The 18,209-nt window shown below is 37.4% G+C and overlaps 2 protein-coding genes across 2 annotated transcripts in view; one reads left to right on the top strand and one right to left on the bottom strand.

The window, feature by feature from the left end:
* Positions 1 to 3,372, top strand: part of CCZ1 (CCZ1 homolog, vacuolar protein trafficking and biogenesis associated) — a 14,996-nt gene extending 11,624 nt beyond the window's left edge. The window contains exons 13-15 of the mRNA XM_061992738.1: positions 603 to 761; positions 1,805 to 1,932; positions 3,030 to 3,372. Coding sequence (XP_061848722.1) covers positions 603 to 761; positions 1,805 to 1,932; positions 3,030 to 3,085 — 343 coding nt within the window. The 3' untranslated portion in view covers positions 3,086 to 3,372. The remainder of the gene's footprint in view (positions 1 to 602; positions 762 to 1,804; positions 1,933 to 3,029) is intronic.
* Positions 1 to 18,209, bottom strand: part of LOC104552570 (radial spoke head 10 homolog B) — a 21,790-nt gene extending 3,581 nt beyond the window's left edge. The window contains 19 exon segments of the mRNA XM_061992737.1: positions 3,874 to 4,079; positions 4,609 to 4,808; positions 5,809 to 5,895; positions 6,391 to 6,442; positions 8,431 to 8,607; positions 9,623 to 9,730; positions 10,543 to 10,691; positions 10,802 to 10,881; positions 10,966 to 11,077; positions 11,799 to 11,988; positions 12,422 to 12,543; positions 12,971 to 13,112; positions 13,787 to 13,963; positions 14,732 to 14,852; positions 15,493 to 15,578; positions 16,621 to 16,794; positions 16,888 to 16,956; positions 17,217 to 17,292; positions 17,919 to 18,209. Coding sequence (XP_061848721.1) covers positions 3,891 to 4,079; positions 4,609 to 4,808; positions 5,809 to 5,895; positions 6,391 to 6,442; positions 8,431 to 8,607; positions 9,623 to 9,730; positions 10,543 to 10,691; positions 10,802 to 10,881; positions 10,966 to 11,077; positions 11,799 to 11,988; positions 12,422 to 12,543; positions 12,971 to 13,112; positions 13,787 to 13,963; positions 14,732 to 14,852; positions 15,493 to 15,578; positions 16,621 to 16,794; positions 16,888 to 16,956; positions 17,217 to 17,292; positions 17,919 to 18,169 — 2,562 coding nt within the window. The 5' untranslated portion in view covers positions 18,170 to 18,209 and the 3' untranslated portion in view covers positions 3,874 to 3,890.

Genomic DNA, 18,209 nt, shown 5'->3' with positions numbered 1-18,209 from the left:
ACAGCTCTAAGTGACAGATTTTATATTAACTTAATAACAGGACAATGGAGGAAGACTGCCAAGCTGGGAGTTTGAAAATAATCTCTTGCTTGGCTCACACGAATCATGGAGGGAAATGTAATTGCTTGGACCACTGACAAGCCCTTTCTTCTGTTTGTAACAAATAACAAAGATGTGAGTGGAAGATTACTTATTGACCACAGTAAAGACCTAGCATCGATTCAATACACATTGGACTGGCAGAGAGGAGAGCAGCAAGGAAATAAAATGGGGACAGAGAGAAAGCAGCTCATAAAAACGCAGACTAACTACTACAGGGAAGTGGGACAAGGCCTTTAGACTCCTTTGGGTCTATTTACTAAAAGCTGAAGCAGCAGAAGGGGTTTTACAGGCTTGCTTTTTGAAAAAGACACTCAACCCTGTATTTAAAATGAAGTTTGATGATGCCACAAGTCTTAACATCATACTTGGCTTCTTCAACGTGAGGGTAACTTCAGGATGTCTGAGTAAGCTTTGCACGGGCTAGTTCCCTGCTCTCTGGGAAGTCTGTTCTTATAGAGTATGGCAATATTCACAAGTCACTTTATTTTAAATCTTCCTAGGGCTGACAAGGAGCCTCAGTTTAAGTTTATCTATTTCAATCACATGAACCTGGCAGAGAAAAGTACCATTCACATGAGGAAAACACCCAGTGTATCACTTGCATCTGTTCACCCTGACCTCATGAAGATTCTCGGTGACATCAACAGTGACTTCTCCAGGTAATGCTTAACTATTTAATAGGCTGCAACTCCTTCCATTGAGTAGGTTTTTTTCAAATGAGTGCAGCTTTCATGCCTTTTTGTTGATTCAGAGCTCTGTGACAGAAATGGTGCAACACCAGTCATATTTGATATTTTGTCTTGGTTTAGTAGTCTGTCTTGAACACAACTTCCATTGTCCTTTTAAAACAGTAATTTAAAGAAGGGGCAGGGCCTCTATCCAAGAAAATATTTAATCTATTTGAAGCTTCAGAGTAGCCATAAACTTAACATTTGAGATGGGAAGCCTAGTGCTTTTGTACTTAAGTCTGTCTAATCTCTGGGTAAGTAGTGTAGGACACAGAAATCTGCTTATATATACTCTATATGATACCCTCCTCTGAAGCAGCTGGCTGCTGTTAGCAGTTATGTAATAGATGAAATGCAAACCTTGCAGTTATTTCGGTACTGCTGATAGAGACCAGAACTGGCTTCTTGTCAATGGGTATTGTGCTTCAAGGGAGATAGCACTCTGTCACTAGAAAAATTAAGCAAGAACATGAAAATACTGAATGATGATGATGTCTCTAACTCTAGTGCCTAGCAATTTTCCCACTGTTTCTGACAGGGTTTGCTTTTTTCTACAAATGAAACAAGAATGTTGTTTTGTCTTATTGTGGAAGTATTGGGTTAGAGCTGTCACTATGTAATACATCTAGTGGTTGGTTTAGTTCTAGGTTTAATGTTTAGATATGTGAATGCTTAGTATCACCATCTCCAGCTTCCATTTTTTGGTCACTGTGTAGTACATCCTAATTCTATGAAATGTGTCCTTAACAGTATGGAGGACAGAGGTTTTCTTCAGAGTACTGGAGTAGATGGCTCATGAACAACTGAATGATTTACTCAGCTGGGCATGTAATTGTCCTAAGCAGCATTTATGAAGCCTTCCTCCTGGCTGCTGAATTATGTCTAAGTTAGTATTGGGAGTCACTTAATGATTACAAATAAAGATGTTGAAGATGGATTTGCTGCCACATTCTTTTTTTACCAACTTCTTTCAGAGTTGATGAAGATGAGGAAATTATTGTGAAGGCAATGAGTGATTACTGGGTAGTCGGGAAAAAGTCTGACCAGCGAGAACTGTATGTTATTTTGAATCAAAAGAATGCAAATCTGATTGAAGTTAATGGTAAGGATTGTTTTTTGTTACCTTTAAATACAGTTACTACTAAAATGTGTGTCCCTGGAGAAGTAATAATATCCATGTCACAAGAAATCTAGAGAGGGACTGATCTATCGTAGATAAAGTAAGTTTGCAGAAGGTTTTCATCTGCCTTCTACCAGCTGTGAAAGAACAGCATCAATATTCAACAGACATTCTTAATAATTAATCAGTCATTCTTACTCCTTCAAATAATAGAAAGCAGCTCTGTGAGCTTAGTTTAGGAGTAATTAATGATGTGTATTACAGGTGAGAGATGAATGTATTTACATCAAGTTAGGTTATATTTGTCAGTGATCCCTGAGTAGGTTAGTTGTACATGTCTGCCCTGTCAGTGATCCTCATTCCATTGTTGTCATGTTTCTAATGCTGTTTTGCAAATTATTTACTCTGACTGAGAGTGCAAATTAAGATGCAATAAGCTTTTAAGAAAAATGGCTGTTGGAGTCTCACTTGCAGCAATTTTACAGCGCTCTAATAGGAGGTAATGTGCTCACCTGGATGATGGGAAAGAACACACACTTTTCCCACACCAAAGCCTTGCAACCTTAACTTTAAAAAGAGGAATGAGTTGCATTAAACTTACACAAGGATTTCTAACTGGCTTTTAGGATCACACCTGCCAGACAGAAACAGTAAATGAGTGTTTCTGTACCGGATAAACTTCACAAGTGTTGTCTGCCAAATAGCACAAAGCAAAAGTTAGGCTGACTTGCTTCATTGTAACAGACTACCCTGATCTCTCCTCAGAAGCTCAGGCTTCTGCTCTTGGAGGTGTAAAAAATTTGACAAGATGAACAGCCCTGCAGCAAACTCAAACCATCATTTACACTTCAGCCACTTAGAATACAACTCATCTTTCAGCCAGTGTGAAATGTCAGACTTGACTTTCTCTTACTGAACACAGAATGCCATTAACTATATTTCTACATCAGAAGCTCCTAGGGGTTTGGTTTTTGTCTGTTTGAATTTAATGATATTCTTGATGCCCCTCGGGGTTGTTCTTGGGGAGATTCCTGTAAAATATCATACTGAAATATCTTCTTGGTTTTGTTTTTCTACAGAAGAAGTGAAGAAACTTTGTGCAACACAGTTTAATAATATTTTCTTCTTGGATTGATCTGCAAAGGGCTGATTTATTGAAGATGTCGATGGCAGACACTTGTTCAACATGAGAAGTTATTAGTCATATTATTGACTGGAATAATGACAATAGTAAAGCAATACTTGCTTTGTAAGAATCAAAATTTCTACTAAAATCTGTAAACTCTGATCATAAAATTTTTAGATTTTAAAAATGTTTATGTGCAAATTAATTAAAAGCCAGTCTGAATTCATCTGTACCATTCCATTCTGATCTCCTTATGTGAATATTTTACTGGAAAATAAAACTAATAATTGTTACACTTTTAAGGGCATCTTTTTGTTTTCTTGTGTTCATTTGCATCAGCGCGTGACTTCCTGCTCGTTTTCTACAAGGTGAAACAAGACTGCCTACAGCAGACCCCTCAACAAAGAATGTGGTGGGTTGACCTGTTCTGGGCAGCTCTTGCTTCGTCCCATTTTACATTCTTTGTCAAATATTTACATTGTTGTTTGCAGATGGATGCTCACGTATGTTTAGATTCAGTCTTTCAGTCAAACCATGTTTTTTAAGCAGAAACCATTTCATGGCATGTACAATCAATGACAAGACAGGAGTTCTTGTATCAACAGTGAGGGAAGTTTTAGGTGCAAGTCAAATACTTCTGCAATAGTTTTGCTTAAAGGGTTACACTCACGGCAGAGGGTTTCTCTCTCAAACCAGCAAGTCCTGTTCATACAGGTTTATGGTATTTGTATTGTAGACCTTAGTGCAAATGTGCTGCTTCTGAGTTTATTGTGAGTTTTTTCTTAAAGAGTACTTACTTGAAGCTTCAGAAGCTTTATTTCTTCTTTCTCTTTTTGCCAGCAGGTACCTTGGTACCATTGGGGTGTGCCTTTTCCTTTCCAGGAGGCACTAACTGTTTGACAGGCTCCTTTAACTCCTTGAATTCCACACTCTTGGAGTCAATTGTTTTTTGTGCTGCAGCTGCTTCTTGCATTTTTGCCTCTTCCGCTTCTCTTCTTTTTGCCTCTTCTTCTTCTATTCTTTTTGCCTCTTCTTCTTCTCTTCTTTTTGCCTCTTCTTCTTCTCTTCTTTTTGCCTCTTCTGCTTCTCTTCTTTTTGCCTCTTCTCTTCTGGCAATAAGTCTGAGTGAACAAAGTTTAAATGTAATGTGCTGCAAACAGAGGCAGGCAGATTTACACTCACACTATGAGCAGTATAAAGAGTCACACTGTAGAGAAGCTGGAAATCTGTCTAGTTACCACTTCAAGTCTGGCTTACAGTATGTAAAAGTATTAACTGCCTTCACACAGAGCAGGACTCGAGTGCCAAGAAATATCAGAGTGTGGAGCTCTGTAACCTGAAAGCAACCTGAATTGTTTACTCCTAACTAACACAAGTGATGTGTTACATTCTGTGTGTTGCTTATCCTACCTGGATGTCTGTTTTCCCAGCTACAATATGCTATACTACTTTATTAAAGCACACTTCTCATTTTCAATAATTGTGCTAGTGGAAGACAAGAGATCACAGTACTTCAAGCTAAGATACAACACTCACTCTGCCAGCTCCTCATCCTTGATCCTTCTCAGCTCAGCTAATTCAGCATCCCGTATTCGGTTTTCTTTTATTTTCTCCCTCAGCACTTTTTCATGCTGGTAGGCAGGAAACAACTTAGTTGTAAAAAAGGTTTGCACCTGACACATCCACAGATTCAATTCCTCATCATGTTTAGTTTTGGCTTCTTTTGGTTCATCTGCAACACATAAACATGTTCCTTTAGCAGAGCACTTCTATTTCCAGAGTGTTTTGAACTTCAGTATTTCACATCTGCTGCTCTGCAAGGGGAGAGTGGCTTTTGCATGCTACAGAAGGTGACAACTGTGAGAAACCTTGATGTATGTGAAAGGGGGTGGCCCTTTTATTCCTGGGAATGGCATCAAAAGAATATGAACTTTCCCCACTAAGCCTATGATAAATGTCTTCTGCAGTAATCTGATGTCAGTTCAGCATCCATGACTCCTTACACCTGAAAGGACAGAATTGCACCCAGGCACCCATTTGTCACAACTGTCAAAAACCAGACCAAGGCTTATCTGCTGGTTCTTTAAGAAACACTGTTTTTACAGATCTGTAACTTTTCAGTCATCAGGTATCAATGAAAGAGTTGTTGGTGACACAAAGATCCTTGTCTACCTGTGTTCTTAGATTTGGGTTCTTTATCTGTAGAAAACATTTAACAAGCACAAAAAACAATCCAGATGAGATCTGCTAATCAGCCAGAAGGGAGATGGTATGACAAGGTTACTAGCCTCAACATGAAAATGCTCTTACTGATTTCTTTCCTACCTGTCATAAGACATCCCAGCTAATGGTGGCACACCATTAGTAATCTTACACTGAGTAACAGAAACAAGACAGAATAGCAGCAGCATCTTTCATTTGTCCAAGACATGAAAACAAAAAAGGGCTGGCTAGCCGATTGAGCTTCATAGAGTAAATACAAATGACAACTTAATTATACTCTACAAATAAAAGATGTCATTTTAAAACTGGGGAAACTAAGTCAGAACTCAATGTCTCAATTATTAAGTTTTATTTTCTTTATTTTTTTAAAGACTCTTTCTCTAGAATTAATGTTCATTTACTGCCCTCTTGTGACAAGCCGAAATCTATGTATACAATTAAAGTTTTGCAATTCAAGTGCTACAAGGGATTTTTTTGGTGTTGGCCTTAGAACATTAAGACTGCTTTACCTGTCAATTCCTTTGCTGGACACAAATCTTGTTCTTTTTCTGCATCTTTGATATCACCATGAGTTGTGGGAAATGACAGGACAGTATCTGATATTGCAAAGGAAGAAAATGAAAGTTACTCAGGCTGTAAATTCTGTGCATTAAGGATCAGGTTTGATCTTCAGCACAAACAAATACAAATCGTTATCTGACCTTATAGATAGGCCTGTGGCTGAAATACTGATGACAAGATGGTTTAACGGTACAGAGTTCAATTGCCTGTGTCCATGCCCAAATGAGTGGTCAGAATAGGAAGACTTTAGTTTTTAAAAGCCTTTAAATTATTTTTAAGGAAAATGTGACAGCTTCTAATAAAAAAGCCCAAAAAGTTCAGAGATTCAAACCTGCTGCCTTATCTGCATATGTCAGGCGTGGAAAGCCTTGTCGTAACTGCCAAACTGAATGCAGCTACCCTCTGTGATTGCAACATATCCAGCTGTTTCAGGGATCAGCTAAGGTTTAAATCATCTTTTAAGCTGTAGAAAGAGTGAATCTCCTCTTGCACCACTGCTGATAGATCTTTATGGTAGCTGCAGTACTCACCTGGAGGAAATTCTTGAAGAGGATGCCCTGTGTCTTCATAATGTCTCAGTGGCTGGCAAAAAGTTGTGCATTCAGTTACTAAATGCATGGACTTGTGTTCAAATTAAGAAGTTAAATTACATGTCTATTTGAGTCATGCAAATTCCTAAAGCATTCTCCCAACCAAATGCATGCTGCAATTGTGCCTATTTACAAACATTTAAATTGCAGCAGTACCTTCAAGTATTAGCAAACATGTCATAACATTTTACCTTTGATACCAGCCAGGGAAGTGGGATTATCCTATTTCAGAGCTAGGGAAAGACAGAAGTACAGAGAATGAAATCTCCTTTTCTTAGACATGTCCCTCTGTTCTTTCATGTTGCTCTACCTACTATTATTCATTTGTCTCTGAGGAAACAATAATGAATTTCTATCCCTGACTATAAGAATATACTCCAGGAAATGTACTGAGTGAAAAGGAGAGAACAACATTCAAGGATGTATCTGAGAAGGATGCTTTGAAAACTTTCCAGCTGTCATCCCAAGCACCTGTTGCAGCCTGATGATGCCACTCTTTTCAGACAAGTGACAGTAAAAGTCTCACAACAACTCAGATCAAACACAATTCTGTTTAAGTGTCGGTGTATTTTCTAAAAGTCAGGAAATTTCCAAATTCTGTCTGACTTCCACAATTCCATTATGAAACAGTAATCCTTACTATTTTACCTGAATAGTAAGAGAATAAACTGAATGCATTTGTTCTTGGAATATCAAGAATCTCATTATAGTCATGCAGTAGGTACAAAACTGTAGAGGCAGCAAAGGTAAAAAGTACACTGGAAGAATTCTGAAAAGTGTTTTAGGAGTTAGTTACAGTTACCTTCCCCAGTGTTTCAACATGTCTCTGCCCACTTCTCAGCCTGTCACTCCCCACCTTGTGAATAAAGATAAAACCATAGCTTTGCTCACCACTGTTTTGGTTACCAGAAGATACCACCATTCTAAATAACAATAGCTGAGTGTATGTGTGGGAGCAAATGCTTTTATTGACAATGGACATGCAGCACTTCTAGGCTCATACATGCATCCAGGCATGGGAACACATTGTATTTAACATCAAATGAAATTCTAGTCCCTTTCAAAATGTAAAACTACCTTGACTACTGTCACTCATGAATGGCAAACTCTCTGTTCCAGCTTTCAGAGTGGGCTTTTTGCACAGCTCATGTTTTTTTTTATTTCATTTTGTGATATGACAGTTTTGCTTGAAGACAACCACAACCAGGCATAAAGGTCAGCTGCCTCGGAAATGTCATCGCTTATGTCTGTGTCAACCATACTTCTGCTATACCCATACTAATAAAATGTAAACACAAGAAGAATTTTACATTCAGTACATTTTAAATTAAAATCTTGGTCTTGGAAAATCTGGTTTAAACTGGACCATTTCACTGTGCAACTGTGTTAATGCTTACATAATGCAAGAGAATGGGTTCCACAGAATGGGAACAACTGGCCATACTTTCATCTTGTGAACAGTAGCAATTCAAATTCATGCCTTCAACTACCCTATACATCTAAATTGTACCAGTGTCACAGGCAGCTGCTTAAAACTTACAACATCCTTATGCAAAAGTTCAGCAAAAATAAAAGAGCATAGGTTTAACTGCTGAGAAACAGCAAGCCTTGCACATCCAACAATTGCAATGCCAATTTTAAGTGAAAGATCGAAAACTGCCCTGTAAAGCAGGAGAGGCATATCTTCCACCAGTCAACCAATCTGTCAAATGCCCTTTGAACACTGGAAGACTTACAAATACTTTATGTGTTTTTCTAATTCTCCAGCAAAATGTGCAAATGTGTCAAAACCATCTATACTGATTTTACAGCCTCAGGCAGCAACAAACAGAAAAAGCTGAAGAACTCAATCAAATGACTGTTTATGCAAAAAAAAGGAAAATGGTTTCTATGTTCAGGAAACACAGAACACCTGCAGGACTCAATTTTGTCCTGAAATTGGACATATAATAATACTTAACAGATTTACATCAACTTTACCTGGGATGGAAAATATTCTGGGTACAGAGACACACTTGTGGTTCCCTCGGAGAGACCCTCGATTCTAACGCTACTTCCTTTCTGATTATCACGAGCTAATTGCTCCTCAATCATATCACTGGTAACATACACCAAGGCACAATCAAGAAGAGCTTCAACAAACTCAAGAAAAACCAACTAGAGTAAAACAAAAGCAGTGAATAATTAATTCTTTTTTGAAAAATCTCATCATTACCAGGCAAATGTAGATAAGCAAAGAACTCAAAAGTGATTGCTCATGAAGCCTGGCTGGCCTCATTTATCTACTCAAACATCCCTTCTTCTGAAGAGAAACTGCAAACAGCTAGAGCTCCAAAAATTCAGGAGGTGATTTACTGTGCTTCACCTTACACAAGTCATAATGATATAAAATACTGCACAGATTTTTGCTGTATTGGGACCTATGGGAAATTTCTCTAACAAATAACACACAACTATTGCTACTACCTGTAACCTTTAATTGCATATGATGCTTCCAGAAACCCCAAGAATGGGTGTATAATGAACCCTTTAGTAAGACTTATACTGTGTGTTCCATTTATTAGATACTGATTAAGACTATAAATTCAATGAGGTCATTTACAACAGACCATCACTAAGAGCTAATTCTTTAAGTCTGAAGGCCCTCTAGTAAGCCAGCTGTCAGGTAGCACAAGAGACTTCTTACTCAGCCTCATTGAGGTGGCAGCACTTCACAGATCACTAAGCAGGTTTCTTGGATCATCAGATGTTCAGGATCAATGAGTTGACATCTTAATTACTGACTCATCTTAACATTTCCAGTGCATGTCTCAGCAGCTGGACTGATCCCTGTGGAATCACTGTACACACCTATGGTCAGGCAACTGCCCCACAGAAAGAAGTATTGCCAGCAGCAGCCTCCTACCAATGGTGTTTCACCCTCTGGGTTATGGCACTCATGGAGTTATCTCTATGGTCAATCTGCTGAGACATAGAAGTGTACCTGAGCTAAACTAGAAGACTGAGGCAGAACAAAAGAAGAGAAAATCAGAGGCTCAAGATCATAGCCTTTTAATTTTTCTTAACAAGTCATTCATTTTTCTCCTTTTCCAGCAGAACAGTATTTGCAGTATTTTTTACAACTGATTTTAATTATCCCTGTAGCAATAAACTGATTATGATTTTTCCATACCTCCAGCTCCAGGTTGGTACTACTGCTGTCATGTAGAGAGGGATCATCTTTTACAAGTATTTCCACAAGTCTTGAAGCAGTTAATTGTTTGCTGAGAAGTTTTAAATCCTGAGTAAGAGTAAATATTACATGTTAAAAGCAATTTAAGGCCTTCTCACATGGATCTAATCTAACACACTTTAAAGTCTGTGTCAAAATTTCTACTGATTTCAATTGATATCTCCACATATGTAATTAATGGCAGAGCAAAATTCTGGCCCTACTGAAGTCAGTGGGAATTTCTCCTATACTGCAAAAACAGTGTAAATAAAGAACTTGAGAAAGCTCATAATTAATAATCTTTTTGAAATTACAATTTTGCCATCTGATAGTTTCGGGGTTTTGGTGGTTTTTTTTTTTCATTTAAAAAGGCTTTAAAGGATTTAAACAGTGACAGTGACCCAGAACCAAGACATATCAATGTGAATTGTTCCCTAGCTTCAGTGTAATCTTGGTCTGAGTTACTGAATTTCAGTAAAGAATTTCAATAAATACATTGTTAAAATGGTTTACTGTGCTACTTCAAAAGCTGACAGTATTAAGAGTTCTACCAGAAACACAATTTTTTATATGTATTTTACAGGATGAGGGGGGAAAAAACCCTCAAAAAAGCCAGCGAAAATATATATATTCTCTTAAAACACATTTGTCTAAGATTTGATTATTTGAAATTATCAAGTACAAGATCAGAATTCAATCCTGAAAAAGTACATAAATCTTTCTCTCGAAAAACTGTCACTTTAACGTTTGCTGGACAGTTTGTACCAATAATATCACTCCTACCTTTTCAACTGTGCAGAAGTCACAGGAAGTATTTTTAAATACTCACATGAACTAAACAAATAAAGTGCATTTAATCACACACACAAATAGATTCTTACGTTTAACATCCAAAGGAAGTGCCTCCTATTCATTGTGGGTTCAAAGGGAGGCCTGGTACTCGGTCTGCAAAAAGCTGTGTACATTGCCCAGCACTTGTCAATATAGCTCATGGCAAAAACTGTGAAGCGTTCCTCAGAAAACAAAACACCTTTAATAATTATTTGGGGGGAAAAAAAACAACCTGTTATGATAAAATTCTGCTATATATGGTACTAATTGATGAATTCTGCACAGCACAGAAGAAATAACATTACTTACTTTGGATATGACAGGCAGCAGGAATAACATTCCTGGACATCATTTCTGAGAAACACTCACACAGATAAGGACTTTTCTCTCTACAGTTGAAACAAAAATACTCTTATCTGGGAAGACCCAAACTGATTACACTACAATAAATTTCGCTAAAAGATGAAACTTACTTGTGCTCTTTGTAATAGATATGAAATGCTAGGTGAATAAGGTAAGATAAAAATGTTCTGAAGAGTAAAGTCTCATGTGGACAATGTATCTTCTCAAGTGGTGTTTTATCACCTAAAAAAAATTAAGAAATAAATCTCTTTTACTATTATGTATATTAAAATGCTTATAGGCATATTGACTTGTCAGCCTTTCTTAACCTCTCCATCTCTACCCATCACAATGTAACAGTCCTCCTGGAAAAAGCAGACCAGACACAGCACCACTTCCAAACAAGCAGGTCAAGAGAGAAGTGTCCACCTACAGCTGGATCTTATCAAATTCTCTCTTTCTAGAAATGCATTCACTTAGCATATAGGAATGAAAGAGGGAGACACTGGAGTGAAACCCTTCACATGCTAGGGACACTGCAGTGCATCTCACTGCAGGTCTAAATGGAACCAATTGATTACTGGCTCTATGAAAAAAACCAACCCATACCACATGCAAACCAAACTTCAGAGCACTAGAAAAAGAAGAAAATTATTTGTTCCTTCCACTATTCATTCTCAGACCTCTTAAAACTACATTTAATAGTATTGGCAAGACCAGGGGCAAATACAATTTTTGAACAGGTGGCTCTTTAGAACAATTTTTAAGTGGTATTTAAATTCTGTGTTTTCTCTCCTAACACCTGTTCTTGGAGAAGTGTTAATACATGCACTGAGAACTCACAGGATACAGAGGTACTCACTCAAGGCCACTTAATTACCAGAGTAAAACTTGCCAGTTCAACTCTCCACAGCTTGCTATTAGAATTCCTAGATTCTAGACCCCAACCAACAGAAATACAAACCGCTCAACAGCCGATCCATTTCAGCAAGAGTTATGTTGGAGTGATGAAACTGGCAGTCCTTCAGAAATCTCCAAAACTGGAGCTTAGTCATAAAGAAGGTGTTGTCAAGGGAATGATCACAGCCTAAGCTGCTGTAGAAGGTGTAAATTCTTCTCAGTTCTGTAATATGCCTCAACACAGCAAATTCTACCTAAATAAAGCAGGACAAGTTTTCAGCATCGTCTCACAGCAGGTAGGGATCAGCTGGTATTTATCCTGTAATTGGGCATATAACGCTTTTGATCTAACATCAAAGAGCATATCCTTGCTTAGGTGTTCAAATGTAGTTACAATACTTAAGGTTTGGTGACTGATAAGTTAGTCTCTGTCAGCAGACAAACCTCATAATAGCTAAAGGTGGCTGTTGAATACCCATCTAGGTATGTTAATATATTTTTGTCTTCTGGTGGAAGCTCAGGAAGAGGCAGCACTGTCTATTCATTCTTTTTGCTTTTCTGTTTGCATGGCCTTCAGATTTTCAAATAGTTCTCTAATGGAAAGACTTACTTTAGTACAAATAAAACAAAAATAACATGAAATACACTGCATGGGAAAACTGAAAATATCAAACAGCAGACTCTTACTTGTTTCAGTTCTTCATGTCTCTCTTCCCTTGGCACCAAGTCAAGCAGTGAAGAGATATCTAATGTAATATTTGATTCCAGAACAGAAGTATTTTCTGAGCCATTAATGATTGTGGTATTTTCTAACATGTAAATAAAATAAATTAGAACCAACTAAAATGAAGTTAAAAATATACCTTCACACATACAAAATCACATCTTGTTTCTTCTTTTCTGACTCACTTCAAACTGAGAATAATAGGCTCCTTTATAATGACTTTATAATCAACAGCATAACAACTCAAGAGTAATTTTGCCAAAAGGAAATGCAGATATTACATAGACAACAGTGTTCCAAAAGCATTACTAGATGCAGTGTGGATGTGTCACTCAACTCCGAGGGTCATGCACAGGAAAAAAGCGTAAGAGCAAAAGTTATTATCAAGACATCTCCCACCTTTATCAAACCTCTTTGTCTGGCTCTAGAGTAAGTAGGAGCACTTTCCCATTACAGTAAAAAGGAACAATAAAATCAGGACTGAGTAGACTTTGTTTTCTTAAGCTGCTTACCAGTGCCAAAATGACCTCCTGTGAAAATGGCATTCAGCTCTTCCGCATTCGTTGTATTCCCTTGAAAAGGAGGAGATTGTACTAAATGATCATCTATGAACTCTCCTTCATAAACATGGCCATTCTCGAAGACAAACTTGCCCTACAGACACATGAATTTGATTCACTGAAATATAAATCTAAATCAAAGATTAACCCCACACACACTAATAGTAATGATCTCAATCAAATGTCCCTTCACAAATCTTGGCTAAAATGCAATATATGAGATAAAGCAAAATAATTTTCCTACCCTCTTTTATAAAGCACTTTGTAATCAGACCATCACTGCTGGGTTAAAGAACTGCCTACATACCTCTGACTTGGAAAAGTATTTTGAGGAAAAAACAACCCATTTCCCTCCCCATATAGAAAGACTTGTTTGCAATCCTTAGTTCACCTAAGTGGCAGTCTGATCACAGCTTTTAAAGTCTGTTAATTTGAGAGGGTCTCTGTGCAAGAACAGCTTGAAATCTATTAGCTGACAGTGTAAGAGTGAAATGTTGACCAATCACTGCACTGAAAATCTCCGGAACAAAACGTATTTCTTGATACACGCAACACACATCTAACCACAGAGTCAAATCTGTGGCCCAGCAAGGTCCTTGGAAGCCCTCTGAATGCTTTCAGTGGACTCTGCCCTTTATGCTGGGATTCTATCCACAATGCAAACTGAATGTAGTTTTCCATATAGAAATCTAGAGAGCCACTATAAAGAGCAGAACAGTCTCCTCTGGTGCTGTCTGTAGTTTTGTCTTGCTACTCGTCAATACTCACCTTGCCATGCTTCTTATTACAAACCCATTCACCATCATACACCACTCCACTGGCATAGATGAACTTCCCATGTCCATGTCGTTCCCCATTTACAAAATCCCCTCTGTATTCATTCCTTAAGGGATACTGAGATACTGGTATTCTCTTCAAAAACCATATGTGGGTGCCATACCCATGCTGAAAAACAAAAAGCATGCTTAAGAAAAACATCTCCAGAAGAGATGTTTTCACTATTTTTGCTATTGCTACAGGTCCAGACTTTCCAAAAGGAGAGACCACCTGGACAACTTTAAGAGTCACTGCTGGCAATCTCTCAAATAAAAGCAACACTTTGATAGCTGCAGTACTTGAAACCATCCATAAGAACTACGTGAGGCACAGGAGAAGCGCTCAGAGGATATATCAAATCAATACATACTTGAGTAAGTTCTACCAACTGAACTCCTAAAAACATCCCTCCTGACTGAATCCTTTCGACTGTAATACTGAACATCAAAGAGGCACACAATATTCCAGAAGCTGGACTATTTGTCAATTTTATATAGATTCAAAAAAGCACTCTACAGCTTTTACAAGATGGAATACCGTGCTCTAGTATTTTACAGGTGACACCAAAGTAAATTGCCACATATACGCCCTGCTAAAATTGTATCTCAAGCTTAGTCATAAACATTTAACTTAAAAAACTTTTTTTCTTAAAGAAAAATGTTTACTTTTTAATTGGAGAATTAAATTATGATTTTGTAAGAGTATGTAAAAAGCTTTTTAACATTTGGAATATTGCTAACGTGAAAATCAACTTAAAATAAACACTAGACTTCTGCTATCTCAACTGGCTAAAGTCATACAAAGCTCCTATGATATTCCACAAAATTCCCTGTCTAGTTTTACCAGAGTAATGGACAGATGCTGAACTAAAGAGGTTTCTGGGGAAGAAATTCATACCTGTATGCCATACACCCACTGTCCCATATACTCCTGATTAGCTGTCAACCATCTCATTCTTCCTTTTCCATGACGTACATTTTTCTCCCACTGACCTTCATAGATATTTCCAGACTTATAGCTGCAAGAAAACAATAAAAGTTAATGACTCATCTATAATAAATTCTGATCTTATTACGATCTTATGAAAACCAGGTTTATGCTAATAAACTTATTGCTAATAAATTTCACATTTATTAATGCTTAGTATTATCATTACTTTGAACGATGTCTCACTGTGATATGGATACAGAGGTTAGATTGTACCAGCTGTTTATCTCCTATTTTTATCTTACAGATCAGTGTAAAAACATTAACCAGCTTTCCCTTTTTTACAGAGTCTTTGCCAAAGCTAATTAAAATGTTCTTTTATATGTAATTCCACAAATAATTCATTTATTCATGAAAGTGGCTCCATCTGTTCAAATCAATTGAGTTTGTTTCCAAATGTTGATTTGTGGTTTACCAAAGCCGATTTTTTATCTTATTTTTAGACATTCTTCTGTGAGAGTGATCAGTAGAAATATACCAGCATAAAAATGTGTTACACAGAGAGTCTACTTTATTACTATGAAGCATTTCATACAATTATTTATTCCACCATAGGAAGTACATAGTGCTATGAAGTGGTGGCACTTGTATCCATTTTAAACAATAGGAGAAAATGTATGATTACATGTAAAACTAAAAACAATATGAAGAATAAGTGTTATCACATTTACCATCTCACTCCCCATCCTTCTTTGACATTATTTACCCAGTCGCCTGAATACCAAGATGTACGTTCCTGATCATAATAAATAGTGCCCTGAAACAAACAGTATGGTCAATTTAAACACCTAAATATTCATTTACATTAATAAAACACTAGAAAAGTTATACAGGAAACATGTAATCATGCTCTTATAGTCATTTTGAGACACTGTACTGAAAGCAACTGAAATGATTAAATGAAAAGGGAATCCCTTTTGACAAATATTAGTTAAGACCTTGAAAAAGAACAAGTGTTCAAAAAATCCTATGAGATCAAATCAAAGTCTCCCATGCTTTTCAAACCACTTGGAAATACTTTCAGAGAGCAAACTTTGGCAACTCAATCACAGCTATCACTCTGAGGTAGAACAGTTCCCTGACTCATTCAGAATTCACCTTCCAACAGCAGGTCTACAGCATTAATGGTTCTGTCTTTATCTGATAGCTTCTGCTCAGAACAAACTGGACATACCATTGCACCCATGACCCTCCACAGCAGCCTGTGTGATTTTAACATCCCATTAGTGATACAGAACAAAAAAAAAGTGACAAGAATGGATTTTTCTCACATACTGAGTACTCAAATGTCAAGCTGAGAAGTGTCTCAGTGAGGATGCACAAAATGGAGACAGATAAAAGCCCTACTTGCCCTTAAAAACTTGATACTAGATGTTACTTCCACTACATAAGACAGTCTTAATTGTAATTATTACATTTAGTCTGCTTAACTCATTTGGGATCACTTTGTCATTACCAGGAAGCTAATTATTCTATCATTGTTTCACGGCTACTGATGCAGTCGTCAGTTTTGACTTTGCTGTCATCTACTTGAAGCAGCATAAAGGACAAACCACATAATAGGCCTGTTACTTCTTTAGGATACTATTCATACCTTCCACTACAAATAAGATCCCATCCCAAATGTTAGAATTGGCATTTACAACTTCAGAAAAGATTCTTAGGAAAAAGAAATCTCTACATAACAGATGATCACCCAACAGCACAAAACATTTCTGGAAAACCATTGCAAAACCATGCTTTGCTCTTCTAGAAGGTAGTCACCCAAGATCATATTGTCATTTGGTGTTCTTTCTTACCTTTCCATGTCTTTTGCCGTTACACCAATAGCCAAGGTAAGAAACAGGACAAGTACCACTTCTGAAAAATCCAAACCCATGCCTAAGTCCATTCTTGATTGATCCCTCATAAATGCTGCCATCATTCCACGTGTAACTGCCATTAAACATCTGCACATTCTTAATGAATGTTCCCTAAAAGATTAAATCACAATATTTACAAAGCTAAGACTCACTGTTTCCCATTTGGGAGAATTGTATTTAGCTGTAAATTAAGCTGCACTTTACCTCATACTTCACTCCATCAGCCCACGTGTAAGTCCCTTGTCCATGCATAAACCCTTCAGAAAACATACCCTTCAAAATGAAGAGAACAGCATCACTTGCAAATTTCTTACCCCAACTGAAGCCTACAGCAACTGTAAGAGTTCAAAATAATGACATAATAGTTCCTTTCCAACTACTAGTTTCAAATTTTTAACGCCAGAAACCAACAGAGCTTTCAGTGCTTACACATTCTGAGTGCTCAACCTCCAGCTACATTAAAACAAACAGCCTGCCTGTTCTAAAGAAAGAACTTGATCCACTACATTTTCAATTTTCATTTATACACTCACCTTATATGTATTTCCCCCTTCAAAATATGCAAATCCTTCACCCTCAAACAATCCATGGACTTTCTCACCTTCATAGCTACAAGGGAAACAAACTAAAGATGAAGACTTCAAGTCACTGTCAGTAGACCTAAAGCACAACAGACAGGTAATAAGTGACCTGTGATTTATCATGGTCTACACGCAAACCAGTTGTTGGATCTTGTGTAGAAAAAAATGAGGCACAACAAAATTTACAAGTCTTTTGTCCTTTCCTTGTAATAGTTTACAAAACTGGTGCATTGCCTCAGAGCCATATTTCTAATTAAGAAAACAAATTGCACTAGTAGCATTTACAACCAGGCAACCTGCTCACTATGTGAAACATTACATACATTCCCCTTGAACTATTTGGTTAACACTTCCATTCATCCGTTCTCTGTTTAGGATATTCTTAACAGATACAAGAAGCACATTAAATGGCATTGCTATGTTTTCTTCACCAGCTGTATGAATACTTGGACAAAACTCCACCATAGGTGAACAAAATAAAAGAACAAGAATTCTACATGTATCAGTCTTCTAAGGTGTCACAGCTACTAGGTCTGAATAACCTGCTTCACAGCCTCAAATCCCTGTTTGAGGGACACTCTGACACTGAATACACCAGAGCAGATACTGAAATGAGAATTCTTGACTTCACTGATGTATTTGTGACAAGCATACCTTTTTACAACAACTTGAGTTGGAATTGGCTCCTCATAGTATTGAGGAACATCATGGACTGGAGTTTCCTTTACCTCCTCTAGTTCTTTATCTGGTATTACTGGATTTGCCACTGTTTCTTCCACTCCATCCACTAAGGTCTGCGGATCTGTCAGCACTGTTGAACTACTCTCAGGTGTGGTATCTTGCACAGGAGTACGACGTGCAGATTTTTCTGCCTTCTTGCCATTTTTCTTCTTATCCTTTGCCATAATTACCCAATTGTCTTGTGTAGTTTCCTTCTGAACATTT

This window comes from Colius striatus, chromosome 3 (assembly GCF_028858725.1).
Source record: "Colius striatus isolate bColStr4 chromosome 3, bColStr4.1.hap1, whole genome shotgun sequence".
In the NCBI taxonomy this organism is placed as follows: Eukaryota; Metazoa; Chordata; class Aves; order Coliiformes; family Coliidae; genus Colius; species Colius striatus.
Note: the sequence above shows the minus strand (reverse complement) of the source record. Positions and strands in the feature narration are given on the sequence as shown.